General features: G+C 42.9%; 1 protein-coding gene across 1 annotated transcript in view; it reads right to left on the bottom strand.

Moving 5' to 3' along the window:
- The window catches only part of CCBE1 (collagen and calcium binding EGF domains 1), a 102,110-nt gene extending 88,661 nt beyond the window's left edge, over window positions 1-13,449 (bottom strand). Inside the window, exons 1-2 of the mRNA XM_069880634.1 lie at window positions 13,296-13,449; window positions 13,084-13,164 (exon numbers count right to left, since the gene is read on the bottom strand). Coding sequence (XP_069736735.1) covers window positions 13,084-13,164; window positions 13,296-13,396 — 182 coding nt within the window. The 5' untranslated portion in view covers window positions 13,397-13,449. The remainder of the gene's footprint in view (window positions 1-13,083; window positions 13,165-13,295) is intronic.
- Between the last annotated feature and the right edge of the window lie 11,460 nt (window positions 13,450-24,909).

Here is a 24,909-nt window from a genome sequence, read left to right as displayed (position 1 = left end):
TCCAGGCATGCTCCATAAAACTACAACTCAAATACAGGTCAGCACGAGGACAACAAACAGTACAAACAAGACTCTGAACAATAAACTTAGCTTGGAAAGTCAAGCACAGAACTCTCCTTGGTGGCAAGATGCATTCAGTCTGCTATAACAACTTTTTTGAGTTCTTTTATTCATGGAACTCTAAGAAGAATTATGAATTCCAAAATTGTTGTCCTTCAGGGAAGTCAGTAGAACTATGTAAATGCAGCCCTCTGCAAATCTTTCCTTCAGCATCTTTAGGGCCCATGCAGAGGACCAAAAGAGCCATTCTTTAACACAGACAAGCTTCTAAAAACAATCAAGAAGGTAACAGTCTTGCAAACACATTCATGCATGCCAAGTAGTTTTCTTGAGCTCCTGTGCCACACAAGAACATTTCTACAGGAAATGGGCCTAATTTGAGACCAGATACAAAGAGAAGGTTTGAATGCACTTTGAATCTACTTTGATCCAGAGGAGATACCAGGAATGCAGGTCTGTCTTTATAAAACATCTGTGGACAAAGCTCAGTACCAGGTCCTACCACAGCGAAATTTTCATTTTTTCTTTAACCAATTTTAAAACTAAGAAGAAATAAGACATGTTAACTTGGCCCGAAGGATAACTCCTTCCCTTTCTTCCCACTGATTGAATACAGAAAGGGCAGATGAAGCCTGGACTTCTGAAGCAGACTCTTAAAAGAAAGGTCTAAAAACTGGTAAGTGTCATATTGTCTTGTTTCCCTCCCTCATTCCTAATTTACTGTGTTTTGTCTGGAAGGAAGAATGTGGGGAGCTGAAGGGTGAGAGTAAGCAGGGAAAGATACTCAGAAGTAACATTTTTAATATCCTCTGTTTTGCCATCAGACAAGCTAGAAGACAAGGTAGAATAAAAAGGAATCCCACGGTGTCCATCTTTAAAACATATTCCATTCTGTGTTTCTTCTTTTTGAAATCAGAAAAGCTGAAATGAGAATTTTTCCATGCAAATTCCAAAAAAGCAAAAACCAAGCCATTTGCTATAGGCTCTTCATCTCTTAGTTTTGGCATTTAAAGCAGTTTCACCAACTGCTCTCTGGATACGCATTTGTAGCCTCCAGGGAGTACTAAGTCCAGTGAAGCAGACATACACTTTCTTCAGGAAAAAGAAAACAAACTAAAAAAAAAACCTAATAAGTTTTGTAAATCCAGATATACATTAAAACAACCTTTCTGCATATGCTTAAGCAAAACCCACTCTTTTAAATCTTCTATTTAAGCAGCATGTTATGTAATATATCAAGAAGCCAACATCTGAGGCACATGAGACAGCCTGAAGCAGCTCTTGCTCATAAACTGTCTGGGCCACCGTGCAGACCAACAGCCCAACCACAGCTGGATTCTTCATGCTACAGATTTCCAAGCAGCAGGCAGAGATCAGCCCAGACTGCCAGCATGCCTTTCTGCCACTGCTCCTTGCTCCTGCCTTAGGAAGCTGTAGTTAAGAGCACAGATCCCCAGGAGGATCAAGCTTTTACCAAACAGTAGCTCTGGTGACCCCTGGTCCCTCAAGTCTTTCTCTCACTTGCTGCTTCTCAACCACTAAGATCTACCAAAGACCCTCAACTCCATTTTCACCCATTTTTATTCTTCCCACAGATGCTATTACAAAGATTAAATAACTTTCAGTTTGGCTATTTTTGTTTGAATTATAACTCATTTCAACTCTCAAAGGCAATAATCTCTAAACTAAGGGGTTTTGTCAGAATTCCAGAGAGCAATGTTTAGGAACCGACACTGCTTTTTTGGTGCAGCTATGATAATAAACTCCATAATGAAAACTGAGTATGATAATAATATCTTGAGAACAGGCAAGATGTCAGATTTACAACATATATTAAACGTGTTGAATGTGATCATAGAGATATTAACATTCCACTGAGACACTTGAGCTCTGGGCAGGAAGTTATTTACAATGAAATAACACATCCAATAAAGTTATTTGCTCTCTCTTATAAAAAGAATTCTGAACATACTTTTTTGATGTGTTTTCACAAACTTCTAAATTGTAAGCACTTACCCATTACTCATAAAATACTACGATAATACTTCATGTATTTCTTCATCCATTTTGCAAACTGTATCATCCAACTTCTTCAACTTACACATGCTGTTATGGAGAACTTGGTGGTCAACCTTCCCCTTTGAGGGAGGGTAATGAGACTGTGAAGCCAACTGTTGAATGCTGCTGTTTAACACTGGAAGCTATGCGCTACTGATTTCTCCATATAAAGGCTATTTCTGTTGTACACTTGCTAGCCCAGGTGAATGTTGTCCTATATATCCTCAAACCCACTCTATAGACTAACTTGCCTTTGACTTATAAGCCTATTCATTCTCCAAGAACAAATCATTTGAAAACTCAGATCACAGCTTTGATTTTTCCTTTCTTTCCCACTTAAGATATTGTGTACACACCTCTTGAGCTCATTTGAAGAGAGAAAACCTGTTTGATGTGCATTCACTACTGAATGGCTGCTAATATTAATACAGTGAATATAATGGCTGTCTATCACACCTTATTGAAATTCCAGCACAGATCATAAAAATTAAAAGGTACGTAGTTAGAACTCAAATTTAACAAAAACCCTAGAATTACAGGTTTTTACTAGATGGATGTATGCTAAATGTATTTTTTTAAACCAGAATCAGCAATGAAATCAACACATCATGATGGAAAACACCATGCAAGAAGGATTTTCCGAACACAACTGAACTCTGAGATTACTGTCTGCAACTGAAATTGTTTTTCTCTTTGAATTTTAGACAGAGCTACCCTCAAGGAGATGCAAACAAATTGCTTTCTTTTCCCAGGCCAAGAAGAAACCAAGTCAGCACTATAGGATTCTGCTTTCCATTGTTTCTGCCTACAATTGGAACAACATAGAAGAGACAGCAAAGCAGAGCAGTAGAGTGACATTTGCTACTCTTAGTTTACAAAAGAAGCTACCATTAGTTTGAAAACTGAAACTGAGCAAACAAAAAAATGGAAAACAGAGAGAAAAAAATCAGCACAGAATTTGGGGAAAGGTTTTTTTTTATCTGTAAATCAAAGTCAGCTCTGATTATTTGCATGGTAGGCACAACTCTCAGCTTCCTAATAATCATGAATTTTAAAGAGAGGAACCCTGGAGTGTCCCAGATGGGTCTGTAGGAGACATAATCAACACAAGCAAAGGTCTCCAGAGCAGATCTGCTCCCTGTCACTGACTTAGCACAAAGCAAGCCATCCCCAACAGCTCCAGCTGAAGTGACACTGATATTGAACACTCAGCAATGACTCACACGTTGACAGACAAGTCATCTCAGGGCACTGTGGTGGAGACAAAAGATTAAACTCAAGGTTGTGAGAATTCAGCACAATCTCAACAAAAACCTGAAGTCACACATACCTTAAGTGACCAGGATTGCACAAGCCTGAGCACAAACCAAAATGTGATACATCCCAGGTGAGGTTTCTCTGAACATCTGTAAATCAGCAGTACAGGTATCTGTAAATCAGCAGTACAGGCCTTCTAGGTATCTTGCACATACCTGCTTTGTGTGACCCTGTTGCACACATGCAGGAACTGCTCTCCCAAACATGCAGTGACATAAAGAAAGGCAAGCACTGCAGAAGCCTCAGAAAGAACTGCTGCCCAAATGCTCTTGTGCTCTGTCAAAGCTCTTTCACAGCAGAAAATGGGCAATCTTGTCTTGTCTGGGATGTCTAATAAGCCTGATCTGTTTTTCTAAGCATAGTTTAAATATTTCATGTTCAACTGCTTCCCAGTAGTTCTGGGCTATGACAATGACTGAAGACAATATGAACCGAGCAAAGACTGAACCAGCAATTTAGATACTGACCTGTAAGGTGTCTCTCCTGCCCCCATATGGACCTGCTCTTTACAGAGGGGGAAGAGAGGTTTTTCCAGCTGAGGAAGGAAAGAAGGGGAAAGGCTGTCATGGGAAGATGTAGTAGCTCCTGTACCTTAGCTTCAAGTATAGCTGGGAGACCAGGCATCCTCCCTGGGGTGCGTGCATGTGTGGTTTTGTTTGGGTTTGGCTGATGTTTTGTTTTCCTGGCTTCTACTTAAATAGAGGGCTGGAAACGTTTAAATGGGGAGTGATTACCTCTCTTCTATCACACATGCATCTGTCACACAAACCACCAGCAAGATAGAATTTTTCTCTTTTTATGTCTATATTGCTTTTTTTCTCCCTGCTCCACACCCATATTGGTTTTTTTTTAATTTTCTCTTCCTTGCCACTGTCTATCTTTATCTTTCCATTCTTGCTTTTTCTGTTTGCCTGTTTTGACTGCAATCAGCATAGAACAGCCCGGCTCAACAGGTCTCTATCACAATGGCAGAAGTAATACAAGTATTAATAATGTCCTGCTGTTAGCCAGGGAGTATGCAACCACTTCTCTAAGGACAAAGCAGCTTGACCTTAGGGAGCATATACAATACTTATGATAATTACAAAAGTCTTATTCCCTTTGGCAGCCTGTATTTATTACATATTTTGCATCAGCCACAGGAGGCCCTGGGGCTACCATTTTGTTTGTCTGGAGTCTCTGAGCTAGACAACATGCCCAGGAAAGTCAGTTCAAACTTAACCCTGTATTCTGTAGATGAAAACCATAATGCAATGCACCTGGATTTCATTATTGATCAAACCAGTAAGGAGGGCACTTATCATAAAGTTCTGGGCTTGCCAGTTTTAAAATTCTCTATACTGCTTTGATGTGAACATCAAAAACTTCTGGACTACACAAACAACCATTTGCCAGACCTCATCCTTTAACTGTAGCACTTCCTACCTCAGTGTACCACTCAGAGTAATTACAAAATGTTCTGAAAGTTCATTAGTTATATTGGTTCATTATATCATTAATTATATTGGTTCGTTTTGAAGTGAACTGGCTTTACAGAGGAGACACTTCACAGTAAACCCACTGAAGCACTGCATTTTGCTGCAGAAGGCTTTTCTCAAACCAGTAGCGTCCACATCTGCTGAAATCACAAGTGTCCCTCCCTAACCTCACAAAAATTCATAAATAATTAAGATCTTTAGCCTTACTGCCTGAGACAGCAAAGTGACCCAGAAAGTCATGGCACCTAAATTTTGTATGGAAACCTACAGACACATGTGTGGCATTGCTGTTACTCTTAACTGGTCGATAATTCACAATGTGTCTCAGTAACTGTGAGTAAGCTGTTTCCTTGGCAATCATAGCAAAGGAAATTGAATCAAACTAAAGTCTGACTGCAATCAGAACCATGAAACTTTAAAGTGCTACTTCTAAAGCAATAGCGAGAAAAAAAAATCTAGGAAAGCTGGGAAAAACATCTTAGTATCATTGTAGTATACACTGTTTTGTAGAAAAGTGGTGTACTGAAGCGAGATTTTACGTATACATGTATGAAAATCTACCTGTGATGGCAATTTCCAGGAAGATGTTTTTAATATGTATATATAAAACAGACAACAAAAACTTTTTAACTAAGGGAACACCTATCTACGTTGCATCTCTTCATAAACACTGCTAGTGAATGAATTAATAGAGTTAGTACTAACGAGATTTTCAGAGCAGCACTCCTTCCATAGATGTGCCACATCACAGAGCTGCTGAACACAACGTTTTCATGATGATGGTTTGATATGGAGTTCAAAAGGCCCAGTACTATGTGTATATTCACAGGCTTCATCATAGGATAAATAAACTAATAAGTTACGGTGCTCCTCATTTTCAATCTGATTACCAATAAACATTACCACAGCTCTTTTCAGCAGTGCTCACAGTCTATGCAGGCATGTTTCAGATGCTGATGCTACCCTGAGTGAAGCACAGAGTTAGCCGCTCGTGGCATGTCACCACTGGCCTATTTGCAAAAGAATTCTTAGTTTATTGAAATGTAAAGAAACTCTTTTGGCAGATGTGGAATTGTAGATGTTGTGTATGTTTAGTTTTCTAAAACTAAAACACAATTCTAAATCATATCCTCTCGTAAAGTTTCAGCAAGATTCCACTACAGAGTGCATTTCCCTGCAAGATAACTGGAGAAGAAGCAGTACTTTGCTCTCATCAGATAAATTTCTTGTTTTCACTGTTACAACGTAACATATAAATTGGAGCTCTTTCAACTCTGTTAAAATTGAAATGGTCAGCGAAACTTCAGAGAGGAAACGCAACGGCAACAATAAAAAAGAAATGTCTAAAAATAAAAGTCTGAAGATAAGATGACAAAACGTAATTCTTGCTTACTCCGTCTGAAAGCTTTAAAACTGTACACAGCATTTTTTTTTTCCTGTTGGAAAGCTCTGCAGCATTCTCATCAAGTATCTGGGAACCAGGAATTGCATATGGTCCCCACGGGCATATTAGTGAAAGTGCTGTTCTTTGTGAAACAGCTACAATCCAACTTACTTGCAATTACTTTTATCTTTTAAGAATGTGCAAAATGATACAGTCTATGAAAGTAGTAGGCTCCACCACAGTATCAGCATTCAAGAGAGTAAAAAGAAATGCTTTTTGAGGCATGTGATCTCTAGTTAGCATCAGAATTGAGTAGTGTGTAAGTATACTCGCATTCTCTTCTGCAATACATGTGCATTGTCTTTTTGTTATGAAGTGCAGAGCAACCTTTCAGAGCAAAATTTAAAACCTGAAATGTAGGCAGGGTTTCTGTAAGGTACTTGCAGCTTGTAACTATGAGATGAAGAAGCAGACAACCTACTTTGAAATGCGTTTATCCTATTTAAAAAAGCTTTTGCTTGTGAAACACTACCAAAAAAGTTATTGATTAAGATCTAAGCCTGACAACATGGGGTTTATTTGCAGATATAACACATAAAGTTTGTCTCGCCTTGACAAAGATTTTACTGTCATTAGCTAGGACTACTCTGTCAAGATTTCTTTTTCTACATCTCCTAATCCCTGCTGTTCCTGCATAAGGAAGAGACAGAAGCATTCTACATCACCATCACAGAAAATTCGGGTATAATATGTTCCTTGATGAACCAGTACACTTCATCATCAGAAAAACATGCAGGAAGTAGAGAGTGTTTACCATGATGTCAAAGAAAGATTGGTATTTTCTCTCATCAGGTCATTAGTCTATTTGTTTGAAAAAGTCAGTTTTGTCAATGGATTTAGTCAATGTTATTTACAAGTTGAGAGGGAATTATCATAGAATGGTTTGGGTTGGAAGAGACATTAAAGCTTATCCAGTTCCAACCCTCCTGCCATGGCCAGGGACACCTTCCACTGAATCAGGCTGCTCAAAGCTCCTCCTAGTCTTTCCTGTAGCTCCCTTTAAGTATTGGAAGGCTGCTATGAGGTCTCCCCAGAGCCTTCTCTTCTCTAGGCTAAATAAGCCCAATTCTCTCAGCCTTCTGCAAAGAAGAGGTGCTCCAGCCCTCTTGATCATCTTCATGGCCCTCCTCTGGACTTGCTGTAAAAGATCCACGTCCTTCCTGTGCTGCAGACTCTAGAACTGAACACAGTGCTACAGGTGGGATCTCACCAGAGCAGAGTCGGGGGTGGGAGGAGGAATCACCTCCCTCGATCTGCCGGTCACACTTTTTTGATGCAGCCTGGAGTATAGTTGGCTTTCTGGGCTGCAAGTACACATTGCTGGGTTATGTTGATCTTCTCATCCAACAACACCCCAAGTCCTCCTCACAGCTGCTCTCAATCCATCCTCTACCTTGTTGAACTTCATAAGGTTTGCACAGGCCCACCTCTTAAGCCTGTCCAGGTCCCTCTGGCATCCCTTACCCACCAGCACCATAGCAGCATCGTAGATGGTCACCAGATTTGTCAGGAATGATTTGCCCTTAGTAAAGCCATGTTGACTGTCACCAATCTCCTCTTAATTTTCCACGTGCCATAGCATAGTTTCCAGGAGGATCTGCTCCATGATCTTGCTGGGTACTGAGTTGAGACTGAGTACAGGTTGAGACCTGTACTTCCCCAGGTCTTTCTCTTTTTGTTTTTTAAAAAGGGGTGTTAAGTTTCTCCTTTTCCACCCAGTGGGAACTTCACTGGACTGCCACATCTTCTCAAATATGACGGCTATTGACTTAGCAGTGTCATCTACCAGTTCCCTCAGCACCCATGGATGCATCTCATCATGTCCCAGGAATTAGACCAATAGTTTCAACTGAATAAAAGAACAAAGCCCTTTCCCCATGAAGGAAATGGCTAAATTTTTCTTTCAGGCTATGCAGATCCAGGTTCAAATTTTCATCTGCCTGATTCATGCATGCCACAATCCTTAATTTAGCCCTTTATTTTTTTCAAAAATTCTTAAAAAGGAGTAAAATGATTTCTTTTAAGTAAATTTTCAACAATATTTAAGTGTCTGGTAGATTAAGAGATTTGCACAGTCAGGGGATATAAATATTCTCATTTTCCCATCTGCTTACTGCTTGACTCTTCCTCCAGCTAGTGATGGGTAAACAGCTCCCACAAGCCTGTTAAGCCTGTGTATGGTCTTTCTGAATAATTTTCTCTATATTCTCTGAATTCCACCTGAATACAACAGTTAGCTTTCATAATATACAGCACTTAATAAGGTGATCAAGTTCTGCTGGTTTTTAAAAAGGAAGCAATTCCAATTAATAAATTGTACCTGACTAGATGTTAAGCTTCCTGACATTGGAAGCAGCATAAGCCCTACCGTCTCCTTACAGGAACACAGCTACACAATCAGGATAAAGCAAGGGGATGCCTATTCCAGACACTGCTTTTCCTTCTGGACCACAGAATCAATGTACACTGCTTAAAATGAAAATGAATGAAGGACTGTAATGAACAGGACTGAAGCTAAGATGTTCAAACTGAACTGTCACATGCAAGTGATAACTCATGGAAGCACTGAAGAAAACCACAGCAACGTTCATTTGATTTAACATGCCAACACATCATCTGTCTGAGAGTGAAACAGGTTAACATCACATTCAAATAGCTGGATAACACCGTAATAGTATTGGAACCTCATATTCTCATGCTGCCCAAATATCAGCAAATTTGATGAATTTTGCATACAGTATGAATTCAAAGTCTTATAACATCAACAAATTTGCAGAATTTACTCATTCTCTGTACCTGCTTGATGGGGCCATTAGTACCAAGTACTTTGTGCAGTTATATACAAGAGTTCAAATGAGATTTGTACTGAAAAGATATCGTACAAGCTCCCACTGCTCTCTGCATCTGTTCCTCTGTACTCTTATGAAAATAAATACAAAGAACATTTAAAAAAATACAAATCAAACTAAGTCAAGGGCCAGACTGCACAGATTCAAAAAGGAAAAAATACATCTAATTATGTACAAGGTTGCTATGACCACAGGGAAAAATGCCAATATATTCTCAGTGTTTGGCCCCTCTTTTGGCTTGGCCCTCCATTTGGCTCATCTTTATTCATGAGTAAATCTGGTAAAAAAATAATTCAAGAAATATTTTTTGTGATGAAAAGATGCTATTTTTATTAAAGCGCTCTGCAAACTTGCTAATTTTCATTAAAAAATGCAGCCAGAGGAATAAAAGGATAAAATTGTTTTCAGTCAAGAATTTATGCTTTGGAAAACTAATTTTCCTGAGGAATTTTGACATCTGACTTCAAATATATTTCTTTTTTTATTTAACTAATTGCACAGCAGGTCATTATTAGAAATTCATGTTGCCTTATGCCCAACGTGTTATGACAGGAGATTTTGTGTTAGTTTGTTTAATTTCTACACAAAAGGTACTTTGACCTAAAAAAAAAAAAAAGCTGTGTATGCTAATAGCACAGAATCACAGAATCACAGAATAACCAGGTTGGAAGAGACCCACCGGATCATCAAGTTCAACCGTTCCTATCAAACACTAAACCATATCCCTCAGCACCTCATCCACCCGTGCCTTAAACACCTCCAGGGAAGGTGAATCAACCACCTCCCTGGGCAGCCTGTTCCAGTGCCCAATGACCCTTTCCATGAAAAATTTTTTCCTAATGTCCAGCCTAAACCTCCCCTGGCGGAGCTTGAGGCCATTCCCTCTTGTCCTGTCCCCTGTCACTTGGAAGAAGAGGCCAGCACCCTCCTCTCTACAACCGACATTAACTATCCTTTTAAACTACCTCTAACAATATATATAAATTACTGTATTACACGTAACTATTGTCATTATGAAATACAGTGAAAAAACTGTTGAGGAAGATAGAAAAGGAAATTTTGTAAGAATAAATATTAGAATACCACGTTTCTCAAAAACATGGAGTTAAAGTTCCCTAAAGCTACAGATGAGTTTCTGTTCAACTGTAGTTTTTGAAATGTTCACTGGCATTCCAGCTGTGAAAATCAAATCCTAAAGCACCTACCGGAATGTCCTATGAAACATAACCCTCCTTGAATCATTCACAGGATTAGTCAACACTTGCAAGTTTTCTGTCGTTAACAGGCTCAACCTCAAAATATTGACAAATCTTAAATTAAAATGTGTTCCGCCAAGGTTAATCCCACATGCCTGCTGAAAGTACACCTTGCTACCAGGAGCAACAAGGACTCTGCTCTTCTCCTAAGGTCTACCTTACCATCACCCATCACGGGTGGGTGACGCTGCTGGTCTGCCTCAGCGTGGCACCTCCAAGGGGCAGGACCAGCAGCACATCGCAGCACAGGTATTTCCTCTGTGCAGAGCTGCTTTTCCGAGCAGCACAACTCTGTTTTGGAGATGCTGCCCTGCACTTCTGCATACGGACATCATGAAAGAGAGTGTGCTGAGTGGGAGACGAAGAGCTCTCCTTACCCCACCCTAAAGTCTAGACCTTGAAAACACATGATTACATATAAATTCTTTTTTTTCTCTTTTTTTTTTCTTTTTAAGGAAGGCAAACCTGGCAGTCATAGATTTGAAAACATGAATCAAAACCAAACAATCTAGAATGCAGTGAAGCAGTTTAGAAATGCTCACTCACAATATGTGCTGGTTTGGGTGAATAGTGAATACCACTTGGGATTGCGCAGGGGGAGAGCTGGGGAGGGAGGCAGGGCTCAGCACAACCAGAGCCCAAAGGTCAGAAATACCTCAGCAAGGATGAAAGAAATTACAAGTGGGACTTGGCAGCTGGACAGAGTCCTGCTTTCTCTGCACGGTGGCCCGCAGCAGCCGAGGGAGCCTGTGAGGTCCTCATCCCTTAAACAGAAAGCAGACCAACTTTGCTCAGATGGATTTTGGGGCACGCGGTAAATAGCAGGACAGTCACGTGTGCGCTGCTTTATGCAGCTCCTACTCTTGCTTTTTCCTTCAATAACTCAATAACTCCCCACTCAGCACAACCTTGTTCACCCCAGTGCTCTGCTTCCAAACTAGAGAGATGCTGCAGGTTCAACCAAGTACTCTCCCTCTCTGCAAAGCCTGAGAACACTCTGCTTGTCTCCAGAAAGTGCTGTGTGCTGCTGTGTGCTGCAAGGCTCCTTATAAGCAAGTTCTACCTCACCTTCACAGAGCGAGAGAGGAGAGAGGAGAGAGGAGAGAGGAGAGAGGAGAGAGGAGAGAGGAGAGAGGAGAGAGGAGAGAGGAGAGAGGAGAGAGGAAAGCCAAGAAGGGTGGTCTCCAATCCCTGCAGAGCCCTCCTCAGAGGCTGTAAGGATGCTAACGCTGCTGAGAAGTAGGCAGCAATGTGAAACCTTCCCAGGTGGCTGTCGGAGGGCATGAGTCAGTCCTGAGCACATGAGAGAGGGACAATACTGCTGCACTGTGTGTCTGCAGCTCCCTAGTGTTTGTGCCAAACAGAAAACTGCCTGGAAAGAAACGGATGATGTCTGTAACACTTTTCACAAGCATTAACGTGCCCTATCATATTTTTGGTATACGTTAGTGGCTCCCTGCCACGTGCAGAATACACATGCAGGCAGAACACAGTTGCCCCCAAAAAGCATCCTCTCACAAGAAGCAGCTTTCATACATTAAACACCTCATCTGTGAGAATGGGACTCATCAGAGGACATCAGTAAAAGTTACGTGTGTGCCGCTACTTTGTGACTTCGTGTCTGTTGCTTCAAAACCACATCTACTGACAACTGCTCCAGACATTTGTAAGCATTAAAACAGCTTTAAAATTATTCTGGAAACAGATGACGTTTCTCAAATACACAGTTGAAAAATGAAAACTCAGAGCTGGATTAATTTTACTTAATTTGAGAGGCCTCTGCTGAAGGCTATCCCAGAGCTGGTTGCTGCAGAAGTTACTCATTCTGAGCATATAATTCACCTACTTAAATGTGATGTCTTTTGGGTGGCATGAATATAATTGGTCCCATTGACTACACTACAACTGATGTTGCTATAGCTCCAATGCACTTCTAGACATCCAGGTCGCACGAAGCCTCTCTCACTGTATCAATGATAGATGGCCAAGATACAGCAGTCAAAATCACACGCATCCTTTTCTGCGATGCCTTTGAGCTGACATTTGCAGCAAGTTAATAACACCTTTCATAGAATCACAGAATCATAGAATCACTAGGTTGGAAAAGACCTTTGAGATCATCTAGCCCAACTGTTCCTGTCCACTACTAAATCATATCCCAAAGCATTTCACCTACCTGTCTTTTAAATACCTCCAGGAATGGTGACTTGACCACTTCCCTGGGAAGCTGTTTCAGTGCCTGATAACCCTTTCAGTGAAATTTTTTTTCCAAATGTCTAATCTGGACCTCCCCTGGCACAGCTTGAAGCTGTCATCCTATCACTCGGGAGAAGAGACCAACAACACCCACCTCACTACAAACTCCTTGCAGAGAGCGATAAGGTCTCCCCTCAGCTTCCTTCTCTCCAGGCTAAACAACCCCAGCTCCCTCAGCCGCCCCTTGTAAACCTTCCACTGGGGCAAGAGCAGCGATGCCGAATACGAGAGGGATGTGGCCAGGTTACCTGGGGCGGTGGCACCGAGCAGGGCGGGGAGGAGATGACCCGATGCCCCATCGCCTGTCCCCGACCCCGGCGGCGACACGCGTGTGCGCGCTTTTCCCACGCCCCGCAAGCGCTCACCTGAAGCAGGTGGTGAGCTCGCCCGTGGGTTTCAGGCAGGGGTACCGCGTGGTGGCGATTTTGTTCTCGGAGCAAACCTCCCTGCAAGGCGGGGAGTCGGGTTATTGAAAAGAAAATTAAAAGAAAATAAAGAAAGAAGAGGGGAGGAAGGAAAGGATGGATAGAAAAGTCACGGAGTGGGGGGGGGTCTGTCCCGCGGGGGGCGCTCCCACCTGTCGCCGTCCTGCGGCTCCTCCCGGTAGGTCCAGGCGTGCCCCAGCGCCAGCAGCAGCAGCAGGCGGAGCGGGGCCAGGCTGCCGCCCGGCCGCCCCATCGGGCCGCCTCTCCCCCCGCGCTCCGCTCGGGCTCTGCCCGCCCCGGCCGCGCTCCGCCGGGCCGCCCGCTCCTCCCGCCCCGGCCCGGGGCCGCCCCCCGCAGATGTGCCCGCGGGGAGGGGCCGCGGCCGCCCAGATGTGCCGGCAGATGCGGCGGGGCGGGGCCAGATGTGCGGGGGAGGGGGCTCCACACACGCATCGGACGCCGCCCCCCCCACCGCCGCCGACGGTCCCTGCGGGGTAAAGGGATGCAGAAAGGGACCGCGGGGGTGATAAGCGGCTCCCCGCGCACCGCCGCTGATGCTTTCCAGATTCGGCTTTATCTTAGATCTCTTTCCCAAACGAGCAGAGCAGTTCAAAGCATCTTTGCTGCGACGGCTGTTTATCCTTGTGTACAGCTGCCGCTTCCCCACCATTCATAAAAAAGGATATTAACGACAACATGCTTTTCTCTAAGTAGTGCACCGCGTCTGACTCTCTCTGTATCATCATCATATCCTGTTTTCATGCCTAAACTGCCTGGGACCAGGGGGGCAAACCTGCAGAATCGCTGGGAGAGCCGGGGATCTTCAGTTTTGAGAAAAGGAGGCTGAGGGGAGACCTTATCGCTCTCTACAGCTACCTGGAAGGAGGCTGGAGTGAGGTGGATGTTGGTCTCATCTCCCAAGTAACAAAGGAGAGGGCAAGAGGAAACAGCCTTCAGGTTGTGCCATGGGAGGTTTAGATTGGCTATTTGCAAAAAAAAATATCTTTACTGAAAGAGTGGTGGAGCTTTGGAGCAGGCTGCCCGAGGAAGTGGTTGAGTGTCCATCCTTTGAGGTGTTAGAAAAACATGTGGATGTGGCACTTTGTGACACGGGTTAGTAGGCATGGTGGTGTTGGGCTGATGGTTCGACGGCATGAGCTTAGAGGCCTTTTCCAACCTTAACAGTTCTGTGATTCTTTAAGGTCCTACAGGTATGAAAGTCTCCGAGGAAATGAAGGTGTGCAAGTCAGTATTACCAGCACTTCACTTTTGTATAAATAATCTCATTTTACAGCAAGAAAAATCAAGGATATGTGAGCAGCAGATTGTACTTGTGTATTCTTACAGCCAGAGGAGCCAGGGATATGCACGTAACACACTGTGACTCCTCTATTAAACCATCACAGAAGTAGTAACTGGGTGTAAGAGGACTCAAGTAACCTTCTCTTTTTTTTTTTTTTTTTGCTTTGCCATGGGAACATGTGAACAAGTTGCTTCACTGCTGTGCGCCTCAGTTTCCCATGACTGTAACAGGAAGGTCCTAATAGTAATATAAATAAATAAATAATGCAGAACCCATATGTGAATCAGCTATGATTAAGCTGTTAATCCCTTCGGTATGTTGTCCGGTACCCAGAAGAAGGCTAGTGATAGATGGACTCTTCGTTGGGAAACTCTGGGGCTTGTCAGAAGTTTTCTCTCGCTGGCACAGTGTCTACTGTCACTACAGTCTGTTGCATGTGCTGTGATCTGCCAGTCTCAAAGTATTTCTCTGCTCTGTGTGTCACTGCACATTCTCTCTGTTCCTGTGCTCGTTTAAGCAAGGGAGTTCTGCATGGCAGATTTTTTTTGGTTTTGCTTTTGCTGTTGAGAGGATGTTTTAGATGTTTATTCTTTGTAATTAGCTTCTTTTCCTTTATACAAATAATGAGTAAGCAAAGACAGGACTTGCTCTTTTGAAGCCAGAAAAAACTACGGGTGTTTCTCACAGGGCGAAGCCCTCATCTCCCTCACTTAGTCTCTCCTGATTTAGAGATAACAGGAACAAAAGCAAGATCTGGGTTCTTGGACCCAACTGTTCAGGAGACACCTGTCTCCACACCGTGTTCTTTACCCTCCTGCCCCAAGTGGAAAGTATCCAGTGACAAGGTTTGAAACGAAGAGAGGTTTGCACTGCTGTAACCCCTGTGATGTCTGTCTATAGATAACAAAGGGTTTAATTTACCACATTCCAGAAGTGGTCACAGCCCCTCCAAAAATCTCAATTTTATAAAGATATTTAATCATACCTGAGCATGCAGCCAGAATCTTTTGGATGATTTCCAACCCAGACCCAAATACTGTGACTTCAGAAAGACTCCGATTTTAAAAGGATCCCTTTATAAGCCTGGCATAAGCATGCTCCCCAGGAGTTTTATTTCCAGAACTTCAGCCACTCAACGCTGATCTGATTCTCTACCTGAATCACTTAACTCAGCTGTCTGCCTTTTCTTTAATGCATGCCACCCACACAGCACTGTACCAACATGCTGTACTATCTTTTTAATTAAAAATACTATATGCTTACATATGTTTTCATTTAAGTCATGCAAATATCTTTGTTAATTTAAACAAGTTAACAGGCAGGTGAAGCTAATCCTGTACTCCACTCTTTTCCAAAGCAGGCCCCAAATACAGAATCACAGAATCACTAGGTTGGAAGAGACCCACAGGATCATCGAGTCCAACCATTCCTATCAACCACTAGATCATGCCCCTCAGCATCTCATCCCCCTGTCTTTTAAACCCCTCCAGGGAAGGTGGCTCAACCACCTCCCTGGGCAGCCTGTTCTGGTGCCCAATGACCCTTTCCATGAAAATTTTTTTCTGAAACAAAATATACAAAATAAAGTTAAGTGTCATAAATAGTAGATAGAAAATAGAGGCTGAACAGCGCTATGCAACTACATCTTTACCTTGCAATCAGTAACCCTATTACCACTAAGTACATTAAAATTAATGTGTCTGTCATTTTGCTTCCTCAGTCCCATCTCAGCTTTAATGACTGCGTGGCTTGGGCTATCCTGAGAGCACGGCTTGCTTCCTGAGAAGTGTTGAAGGGTGGCAGTGGTTAAGGAAACACTGAAATGTTCTGATTGCCTCAGGGAAGTAATGATCTGGGACTGTTTTCTTATGTAGTAAATAAGCTGAAAGTGATTTCTCGTGCGAGGGATGCTTTGCCTTGTGCAGGGTCATGTTAGTTTTGACTTGACCAACTCAAGCATGTATGAAGTTGATTAAGCTGCACACTAAAGTTTGGAATGCTCTCAAAGAAAAGAATGAGGAATTCAATGTAGTAAAGTGCTTATCAGAAGTTTTATTTATACTGTTTATGTAAGAAGATGCATTGCTTCCTGCAGTTCATTCATAATTATGTTTTTAAATTAATAATACAAATTCAAGTTTCTTTTTTGGATTTTGCTGGTAACTGGAATAGCTCAGAGCAAGTTTTGATCACTGCCTCCAGAGAAGCTCTTTCAGAAGCCCATTTCCATGGAGTAAAGGCATAATATCTGCATGCTGCAGAGCAGGGGGAGAAGAGCACACAGGGCATGCCTGACTCTTTAGAAATACAGTGAGATCATTTACATCCGTGAAGAGTTCACAAGATCTTGAGCAATTATTGTATTATACCACTACTCACAGACCTCCATCAGAGCTGTTGTATTAAGCATAACAGAAGGTTATGAAAGTTTAATGGTGATCTTGAATACAGAATATTCTTTTTCCCTAATTCTCACTCCACCTTTAAAAATACTATGAACATCATGTTGGAAGGGGGCATTTAAGGGGGTTTAGTTTCTTTAAGATGTTTCACTGGAGCCTTCAAAGGTATGCACTGTGATTTTTGTTAATCCATTTACAACCAACGTTTTCATCAGTGCACTTCCCATCTGCTTCAATTAAAAAGCAAGTAACCAGTTATCGTAAATAGTCTTAATCCCACTATAGCATTGTGTTTGCATCAAGTGCCTTGGTGGCAACTCCACCAGATCTCCAGCTGTCGGCATGGACATGTTTGGAGAGATCAGAGCTGGGCTGAAGGTATAAACAAAGAGAAAACAGAAGTTTTTAAGAACGTCTTGGACCTAGAATATTTTTGTGATTAGAAAGGCTTTGTGTTGCTCATGAGAGCTAGCTTCTTTTCCAGGTGAATGTCCAGGCTGAACCTGTCCAGATCCAAAAAAATATGCCAGAAATAATTATATTTAATACCCTAGAGAGAAGTGGAATTTCTTCCTAAATTTTCTGTGATTAAAAGAATTGCCTGTCTGTAATAGGCCATGGAAAGCAACAAATAAATAGGCAGAGCATAGGCAAAGAGTGAAAGCAAAGCTGTCAGGGGTGGCCCAGAAGTCCACAGGAAGCAGATCTGAGAAAGTAAGGAAGAGAGAAAAAGGACAGGAAAAAAAAATGATAAGGATGAAGCAGAGAAAAAACAAGGATGACAAAGGAGCTGAAGAAATGTCAGAAAACCTTGCAGCAGGGGCTGAGGACTGCCCAGGTCTAAAAAGGTATTAAAATCTTAAAAATGGATGGTAGACAAGCCAGGAAAACAAGTTTCAGAAAAGAGGAATGCTGAGAAGACAGTGGTATAGTCACAGGAGCACACAGTTAAGCTTGCGTTGCAAAGAACAATGGACAAGGAGAGGAAGCACTAAAAAACTGAGGGAAGGTGGTCATGCAGTGAAAGTGGTAACTTATTTATTTTTCCTAGTAGATACAAGTCATTATCTTGCCTCTGGAGCCCAACGTATGAAATATTCCACAAAACATGGATTAGCTAAAAATACTGAGGCACGGGGAAGATACTTCTCATCACGAACACTATTGCGGCACTTAGTCCATTGAGGAGACAAAAAGTCTGCTTTCTCTCAGAGGTATTTTTAATAAAACTTGTTAATGCAGGACCAAAGTAACTGAAATGTGATGCAAATCTTTTTAAAATAACCATGGAAAAAGGCATCTTGGAAAACATGCAATGGTGACCATCAGGCATTGCCTCCTGAGAGCATCACAGCTACAGAAAGAAATTGCCCCAGACTGCTTCCTCCATTTCACAGATAATTCCAGGGCTCATCTTAGATTAGTAGCAAAAATAAACACCTTTGGAAAATATCAGCTAAAACAATAGCTCTGCTGACCAAGCAGAAAACATGTAAACGATAGCTCTAATCCACCAAACACAAATCCTGACCTATACATGGGACATGGCATGACACTAACCAGAGCTGACGTATTTTCTCAAGGGGTAGGTTTGAATTCCATTTTGTTATAAGAGATTAGAGCTGAAGAATGCAAAATCTTCCATGGCATCCTAGCTATCAAACAACATCAGCCTCCGAGGTGCATATGTGATTCTTGTCAGTCTGGGCTCCTTTGACAAGGTTTGGGCCATCACTCTAAGTGCACAGACAGCAAGATAAACAGATCCCTTCTCCCCAGTCTTTGAAATAGTTACAACGAAGTCCCTGTGCTTCGGATATATATGACTTTTTCCACCTAAAGCAGCAATTACTCATGTGATGGTCATCCCATGGCAGTGCCATTCTTTAGGAACCCTGGGTGATGAAGAAGACTTGGAAGGTCACTGATGGAGAAATCACAGAAACACACAAATACCTGCATTATTCTCACATGTGCAAACAAGAAATAGAACAGGCAGGAAACTCAAATTCATGATACAAATTGAACTAAAATTTGAGCCCTGGTTCTTTTGCTTGCAAATACACATCATGGTGGCAGCACAGAGGAAGATGGCCCTAGGAAGTTTTCCCCAAACAAATGTGGTGTTCCTTTGATTAAAAAAAGCAATGGGAGCCCTATTTCAGCATGCAAGGTGTTGGCAATGAAGTACAACCCTTAAGATTGTTGCATGTGCATGCCACCAAAACAGCTCATAAATGGCCAGGTGCTAACATCCCACCATACATTTTGGATCATGATGGATCCCCAGCAAGGTGTGTGTGAGGGGTGGTTTTGAAACCTGCACACTGAAAAGTGCAGAGACTAGTCTTTATGACTTGAGCAAAAGGAGACCTTAATGGAAGATCTGTGTTAACTGAAAATTAACAAATTATGGGTGTTTTCTTTGTTGGCTTGTTTTTAATTACATATGGTTAATCAATGAGCCTTCATTTTGGTATATGGAATACTGCTTGCAGAAGACTAAAGATAGACTAGTTTCAGCCAATGATTTGCAAATGCTAAGATGTGCCAGTGAACAAGGCATCAAGCCACATACATGGAAGCCATCAAAAGAGAAAGGATGAATTAAGCATCAGCAAATGTGCTTTTCAACATAGAATTATAGAATGGTTTAGGTTGGAAAGGACCTTAAAGATCATCTTGTTCCAACCCCCTGCCATGGACAGGGACATCTTCTACTAGAAAAGGTTGCTCAAAGCCCCATTCAACCTGCCCTTGAACACTTCCAGGGACAGAGCATGCACAACTTCTCTGAGCAACCTGTACCAGTGCCTCAACGCTCACAGTAAAAAATTGCTTCCTAATATCTAATTTAAATCTACCGTCTCTCAGCTTAAAAATGTTATCTCTTCTCCTGCCCCTGCACTGGTTTATAAAAAGGCCCTCCTCAGCTTTCTTTTAGGCCCCTGTTAGGTCCTTGGAAGTCTGCTATAAGATCTCCCCTCAGTCTTCTCTTGTCTGGGCTAAACAACCCCAACTCTCTCAGCTTATCAAAAATCATCATGGCCTTCCTATGGACTCAGTTCAACAGTTCCATGCCCTTCTTATGGTGGGGCCCTCAGAGCTGGACACAATACTCCAGGTGGGGTCTTACCAGAGCAGAGCAGCAGGGAAGCATCTCCTCCCTCGATCTGCTAGTCACACTTTTTTGATGCAGCCTGGAGTACAGACTTTTTTGATGCAGCCTGGCTTTCTGGGCTGCAAGTACACATTGCTGGGTTGTGTTGATCTTCTCATAAAACAACACCCCCAAGTCCTCCTCAGGGCTGCTCTCAATCCATTCTCCGCCCAGCCTGTATTTGTGCTTGGAGTTGCCCTGATGTGGGGGCAGGACCTTGCACTTGACCTTGTTGAACTACATGAGGTTCGCACATGAGGACCTCAAGCCTGTCATAGAATCATAGAATCACCAGGTTGGAAAAGACCCATCGTATCATTGAGTCCAACCATTCCTATCAATCAGTAAACCATACCCCTCAGCACCTTGTCGACCTGTCCTTTAAACACCTCCAGGGAAGGTGACTCAACCACCTCCCTCGGCAGCCTCTGCCTGTGCCTAATGACCCTTTCTGTGAAAATTTTTTTCCTAATGTCCAGCCTGAACCTCTCCTGGCGGAGCTTGAGGCCATTCCCCGTCAGCCTGTCCCCTGTCACTTGGGAGGCCAGCTCCTTGCTCTCCACAACCTCCTTTCAGGTAGTTGTAGAGAGCAATAAGGTCTCCCCTCAGCCTCCTCTTCTCCAGGCTAAACACCCCCAGCTTTCTCAGCCATCCCTCATAAGGCCTGTTCTCCAGCCCCTTCACCAGCTTCGTTGCTCTTCTCTGGACTCGCTCCAGAGCCTCAACATCCTTCTTGTGGTGAGGGGCCCAGAACTGAACACAGGATTTGAGGAGCGGTCTCACCAGTGCTGAGTACAGAGGGAGAATAACCTCCCTGGGCCTTCTGGTCACGTCGTTTCTGATACAAGCCAAGATGCCATTGGCCTCCTGTCCAGGTCCTTCTGGATGGCATCCCTTCCTTGTAGCATATCAACTACAACACACAGCTCGGTGTCATCAGCAGATTTGTTGAGTGTGCACGCAATCTCACTTTCAATGTCTCCAACAAAGATTTTAAACAACACCGGTCCCAACACTGACCCCCAAGGAACACCACTCATCACTGGTCTCCACCTAGCCGTTTACTTCAACACTTTGAGTGTGACCATCCAGACAATTTCTTATCCAGTGAGTTGTTCATCCATCAAAACTGGCCTCTGGAATTTAGAGACAAGGATGTCTTGTGAGATGGCATTGAATGCTTCGCACAAGTCCAGGTAGATGATGTCAGTTGCTCTTCCTTTATCCACCATCACTATAGGCCTGTTATAGAAGGTCACCAAACCTGTCAGGCACAACTTGCCCTTAATGAAGCCATGCTGGCTGTCAGCAATCACCTCCTTATTTTCCATGTGCCTTAGCATAGTTTGCAGGAGGTTCTGCCTCATGATCTCACCAGGGACGGAGGTGAGATGGAGTGACCTGATGTGCTCACGCACCCATACACATGTATCTCTCATGCACGCATGCTAGCAAAATAATGCACAAAATACTTTCAATTACCTCCTCTGCCTCAAGCTGCCTGCATGACCTTGGGTAAATGACGTAGGCCCTGACCTTCCTCAGTCTAAATACTTCCAAGTATGTGGGTCCTAATCTCTGAAACTCAGAACACTGTCTGTAATATGACCTAATCTCTTTTTCCCCACCTTTGGTCAGGTTTACTTATGTAAAGTCTAAGGAACTTAATTGAGGGGCAAAACTTGAGCCTGATTACATTATCAAAATATAAAATATACACCTATCAAAGTGAAAAGTATACCTTTTATGTACAGAAATATGTATTTCGCACTACAGAACATATAACTGTATTTTCTTACTTTTTGCAGATGCATATTTCTTTGAGAAGTGCTGCATACTGTAGTGCTGATTTTATTGTATTCTCTTACTGCTAAACCAAGTTTTCACCATTATGGAGCCATCGACAGTAAGCTCAGGTATCTGCCATAGTCTGGTCCCTGCACATAGAGCTGCCTGCAGCCTGCAATCCCACCTGCAGAGCAGGCAAAATTAATTCACAGTGCCTCTGGTTTGCAGCTATAGCTTGACACAGCTCCAGGCAGTTCACATAGCCATGGTTACACCTGTGAAAAAGCTGCTTTTCCATGGCTTGTCTTAGCATGGCTTGAAAGTACTGCCCATACTCAAAGCTATGCAGAGAAGCTGAGGAAGGTCTGTGACACAGGAGGAAGAAAAGCAGCCCTCATGCTGCTTTGCCCATGGCAATCCTTGGAGCCTGCGCCAAAGCAAATTCAGCCTGGAGGCTCTGTACACGTGCCCCTGCTGTGGCATCTCCCCCAGCTGTATTTTCTTTGGCTGGAGTTCCTGCAGAGCTGTGGGTACTCTCCAGTGACAGATGCGTTAACACGAACAGGACTGGATGGAAGTCCCAAACTTTTCAGACCTTCTCAGAGAGCGCAAAGTCCATGTTTTTATACTTATGGCATCCTTGTTCGTACAGTTATGGGCCAAGCTGGGCACAGGGAGGCTTCAGAGGCATATGAGTATGCCACAGACTTTGAAATCTGCTTCTCTTGGTGTGCTGACTGCACCTGCCTTCTTTGGAAAATCTAGGACATACACGTATGCATGCACTCCCTGCCCTGACCCTTATCTCTGAATATACTGATGAAGGGATGTTTTAACTTGCATGTAATTTATATGTGGGCAAATGGAGTTTACCCAAACATAAACCCCTCCACTTACAGACTGAGACAGGTTATTTAAACTGAAAATCAACCTGGTATGACAGCGGAAGCAACAGCTTTGCACTGGCAGTGCACAGTTTTTCCTGTCATGGAAAGAACAATATGTTTCATGCTTTTCATCTCTTGCATGCTGTTTTTGTCACCTTATTAGTACTGCTACATTTTTTTCCTCTCCATTTTCCTTCTAAATGATGTGGCTTTCACTAAGTTTCACTGCCCTTTGGTGCAACACATGTAACTCATCACAGAAACGGGCTCAATTCAGACCAGTCACCCATTTCATTGAAGTTAATCTGGCAAAACGCAAGGGAAAAAAAGAAGAATACGACCTTCACTCCACAGCTTGTGACAGCTCGCTCACTGCTTATTTATTCTGCACTCCTTGCAAAAACACTCCACACATTCAATCACATCTCAAAGAAAGAGGTCAAAAGGCAAGTGTTTTTAAACTGTCTCAGTTAAAGAGTCCCTTCCCATTAAAGCCATGCTGGTTGTGTCAGAGATAAAAGACTATTTTCTGTAAGGACTGACCACTCTGACAAATCAACGATAAATTACTGAAAAATGGGCTCTGGCACATTCATTGCAGGAAAACGAATCTACAGGCACCTCTGTGTTCAGCACTGAATGCTGTGTACTTCTGCTGAGGTCTGTGTGAAAATCATAAGAAATTATTTGGCTCTTTTTGTGCCTATTTCAAGAGCAATGGTACCACTTTGGGCCTGACCCCTGCAGTGGATGGCCAAACAAGTTTAAGGCAATGGCATGGGACACTTAAACGAAAGAAAACCAGTGATAGAGAGGGAAAAAAAAACAACCTAGTCTTTTGAGCTTGCAAAGTGCTGACTTCCAGTAGTCAATGATGGATGTGGGACACTTCAAAGTTTGTTGAGCACAGGCAGGAAGTAAACAGAGCATATTGGGAAAGACAATTTTCCTGCCAGAGAATGCAAAAATCCATATTCAGATGTCCATTTACTGAAGTGTTAATTGTTAGGATAAATACAGAATTTTGCCTTAAGTTTCTGTCCAAAACAAGCAATTTACATCTAGTTTGACCTCAAGTTAGGAGTGTCCTAATCCTTGTCTATCACTAGAGGACTGATAGGTCTCAACAATAATTTATGTTTGCTTTGTGCCAATGATTCTAAGGCATATTCCTTTTTCACATTTACCTTTTCGCAGGCCCTTTAATATTACAAGCAGTCAGGGCTGGATCTCCTGCATGCCTTGTGTCTTGCTAGAAGAAATATTTTACTGTGAGGGTGGTGAAGCACTGAAACAGATTGCTCAGAGAAACTGTGGAAGCCTCATCCCTGGAGGTGCTCAAGGCCAGGTTGGATGGGGCTTTGAACAACCTGATATAGTGGAAGGTGTCCCTGCCCAGGGTAGGGGGATTGGAACTTCATGATCCATAAGGTGCCTTCCAATCCAATCCATTCTATGATTCTATGACTCTAAGATCTTTCAAAACTCACTACACTAATCCTTAGACACTCAAGCATCAACACCACCTTTGCCACCTGGTTTCTGCTCCTGTCATTATCTGTAGCAATTATATTATTTTATAACAATGGTCAGGTTAAATAGGGGGGAAGGGCATTTCTACAGATAAACCCCACAGTTCTGTCCCCACTCTACATTCACGTATCTCCGTTGCCCCCAAACATGTGATGGAAACTCAGAAAAGTGTCTAAGCTATCTCAGAAAACATATAGCCGAAAACTCATTGTCTCTTGTCTACCCTTCACTGCCCAGTGTGCCAATAGGACACAACAAGAGCCTGCAGAAGGCTAGCAGCAGCTCTGAAGGGCTTTTTCCCTTTTCCACAGCCTGGCTTTGAGACCTTTGCACTGTCTTTTGCACCGGACACAGCTGCAAACACAGGCTGAAAACAGACATCCTTCTTCTCCCTCCGGCTCTTCGGACACTGAGGCCATGCCGAGCTGCCCTGATGTTATCAGTGCTGCCTCACTATCACGATGACTTTCCTGTCATGGCACTCACTGCTTGAGTGACCGCCACAAAATGACAGCAAATAGTTCAGCTGAAGGGCTCCTCAGCAACACTGAGTGCATGGGGTGTCTGTCTGTACAGCCCCAGGGACAGAGAGATCTGGGTTCAGGTATCTGCTTCTTCTCTGGTGGGTGAGCCACGTGGGTGCAGATCCCCAAAGCCACAAAGGGTCCACATTTCCAGGGAAGACAGCAGGCA

This window comes from Phaenicophaeus curvirostris, chromosome Z (assembly GCF_032191515.1).
Source record: "Phaenicophaeus curvirostris isolate KB17595 chromosome Z, BPBGC_Pcur_1.0, whole genome shotgun sequence".
Classification (NCBI taxonomy): Eukaryota; Metazoa; Chordata; class Aves; order Cuculiformes; family Cuculidae; genus Phaenicophaeus; species Phaenicophaeus curvirostris.
Note: the sequence above shows the minus strand (reverse complement) of the source record. Positions and strands in the feature narration are given on the sequence as shown.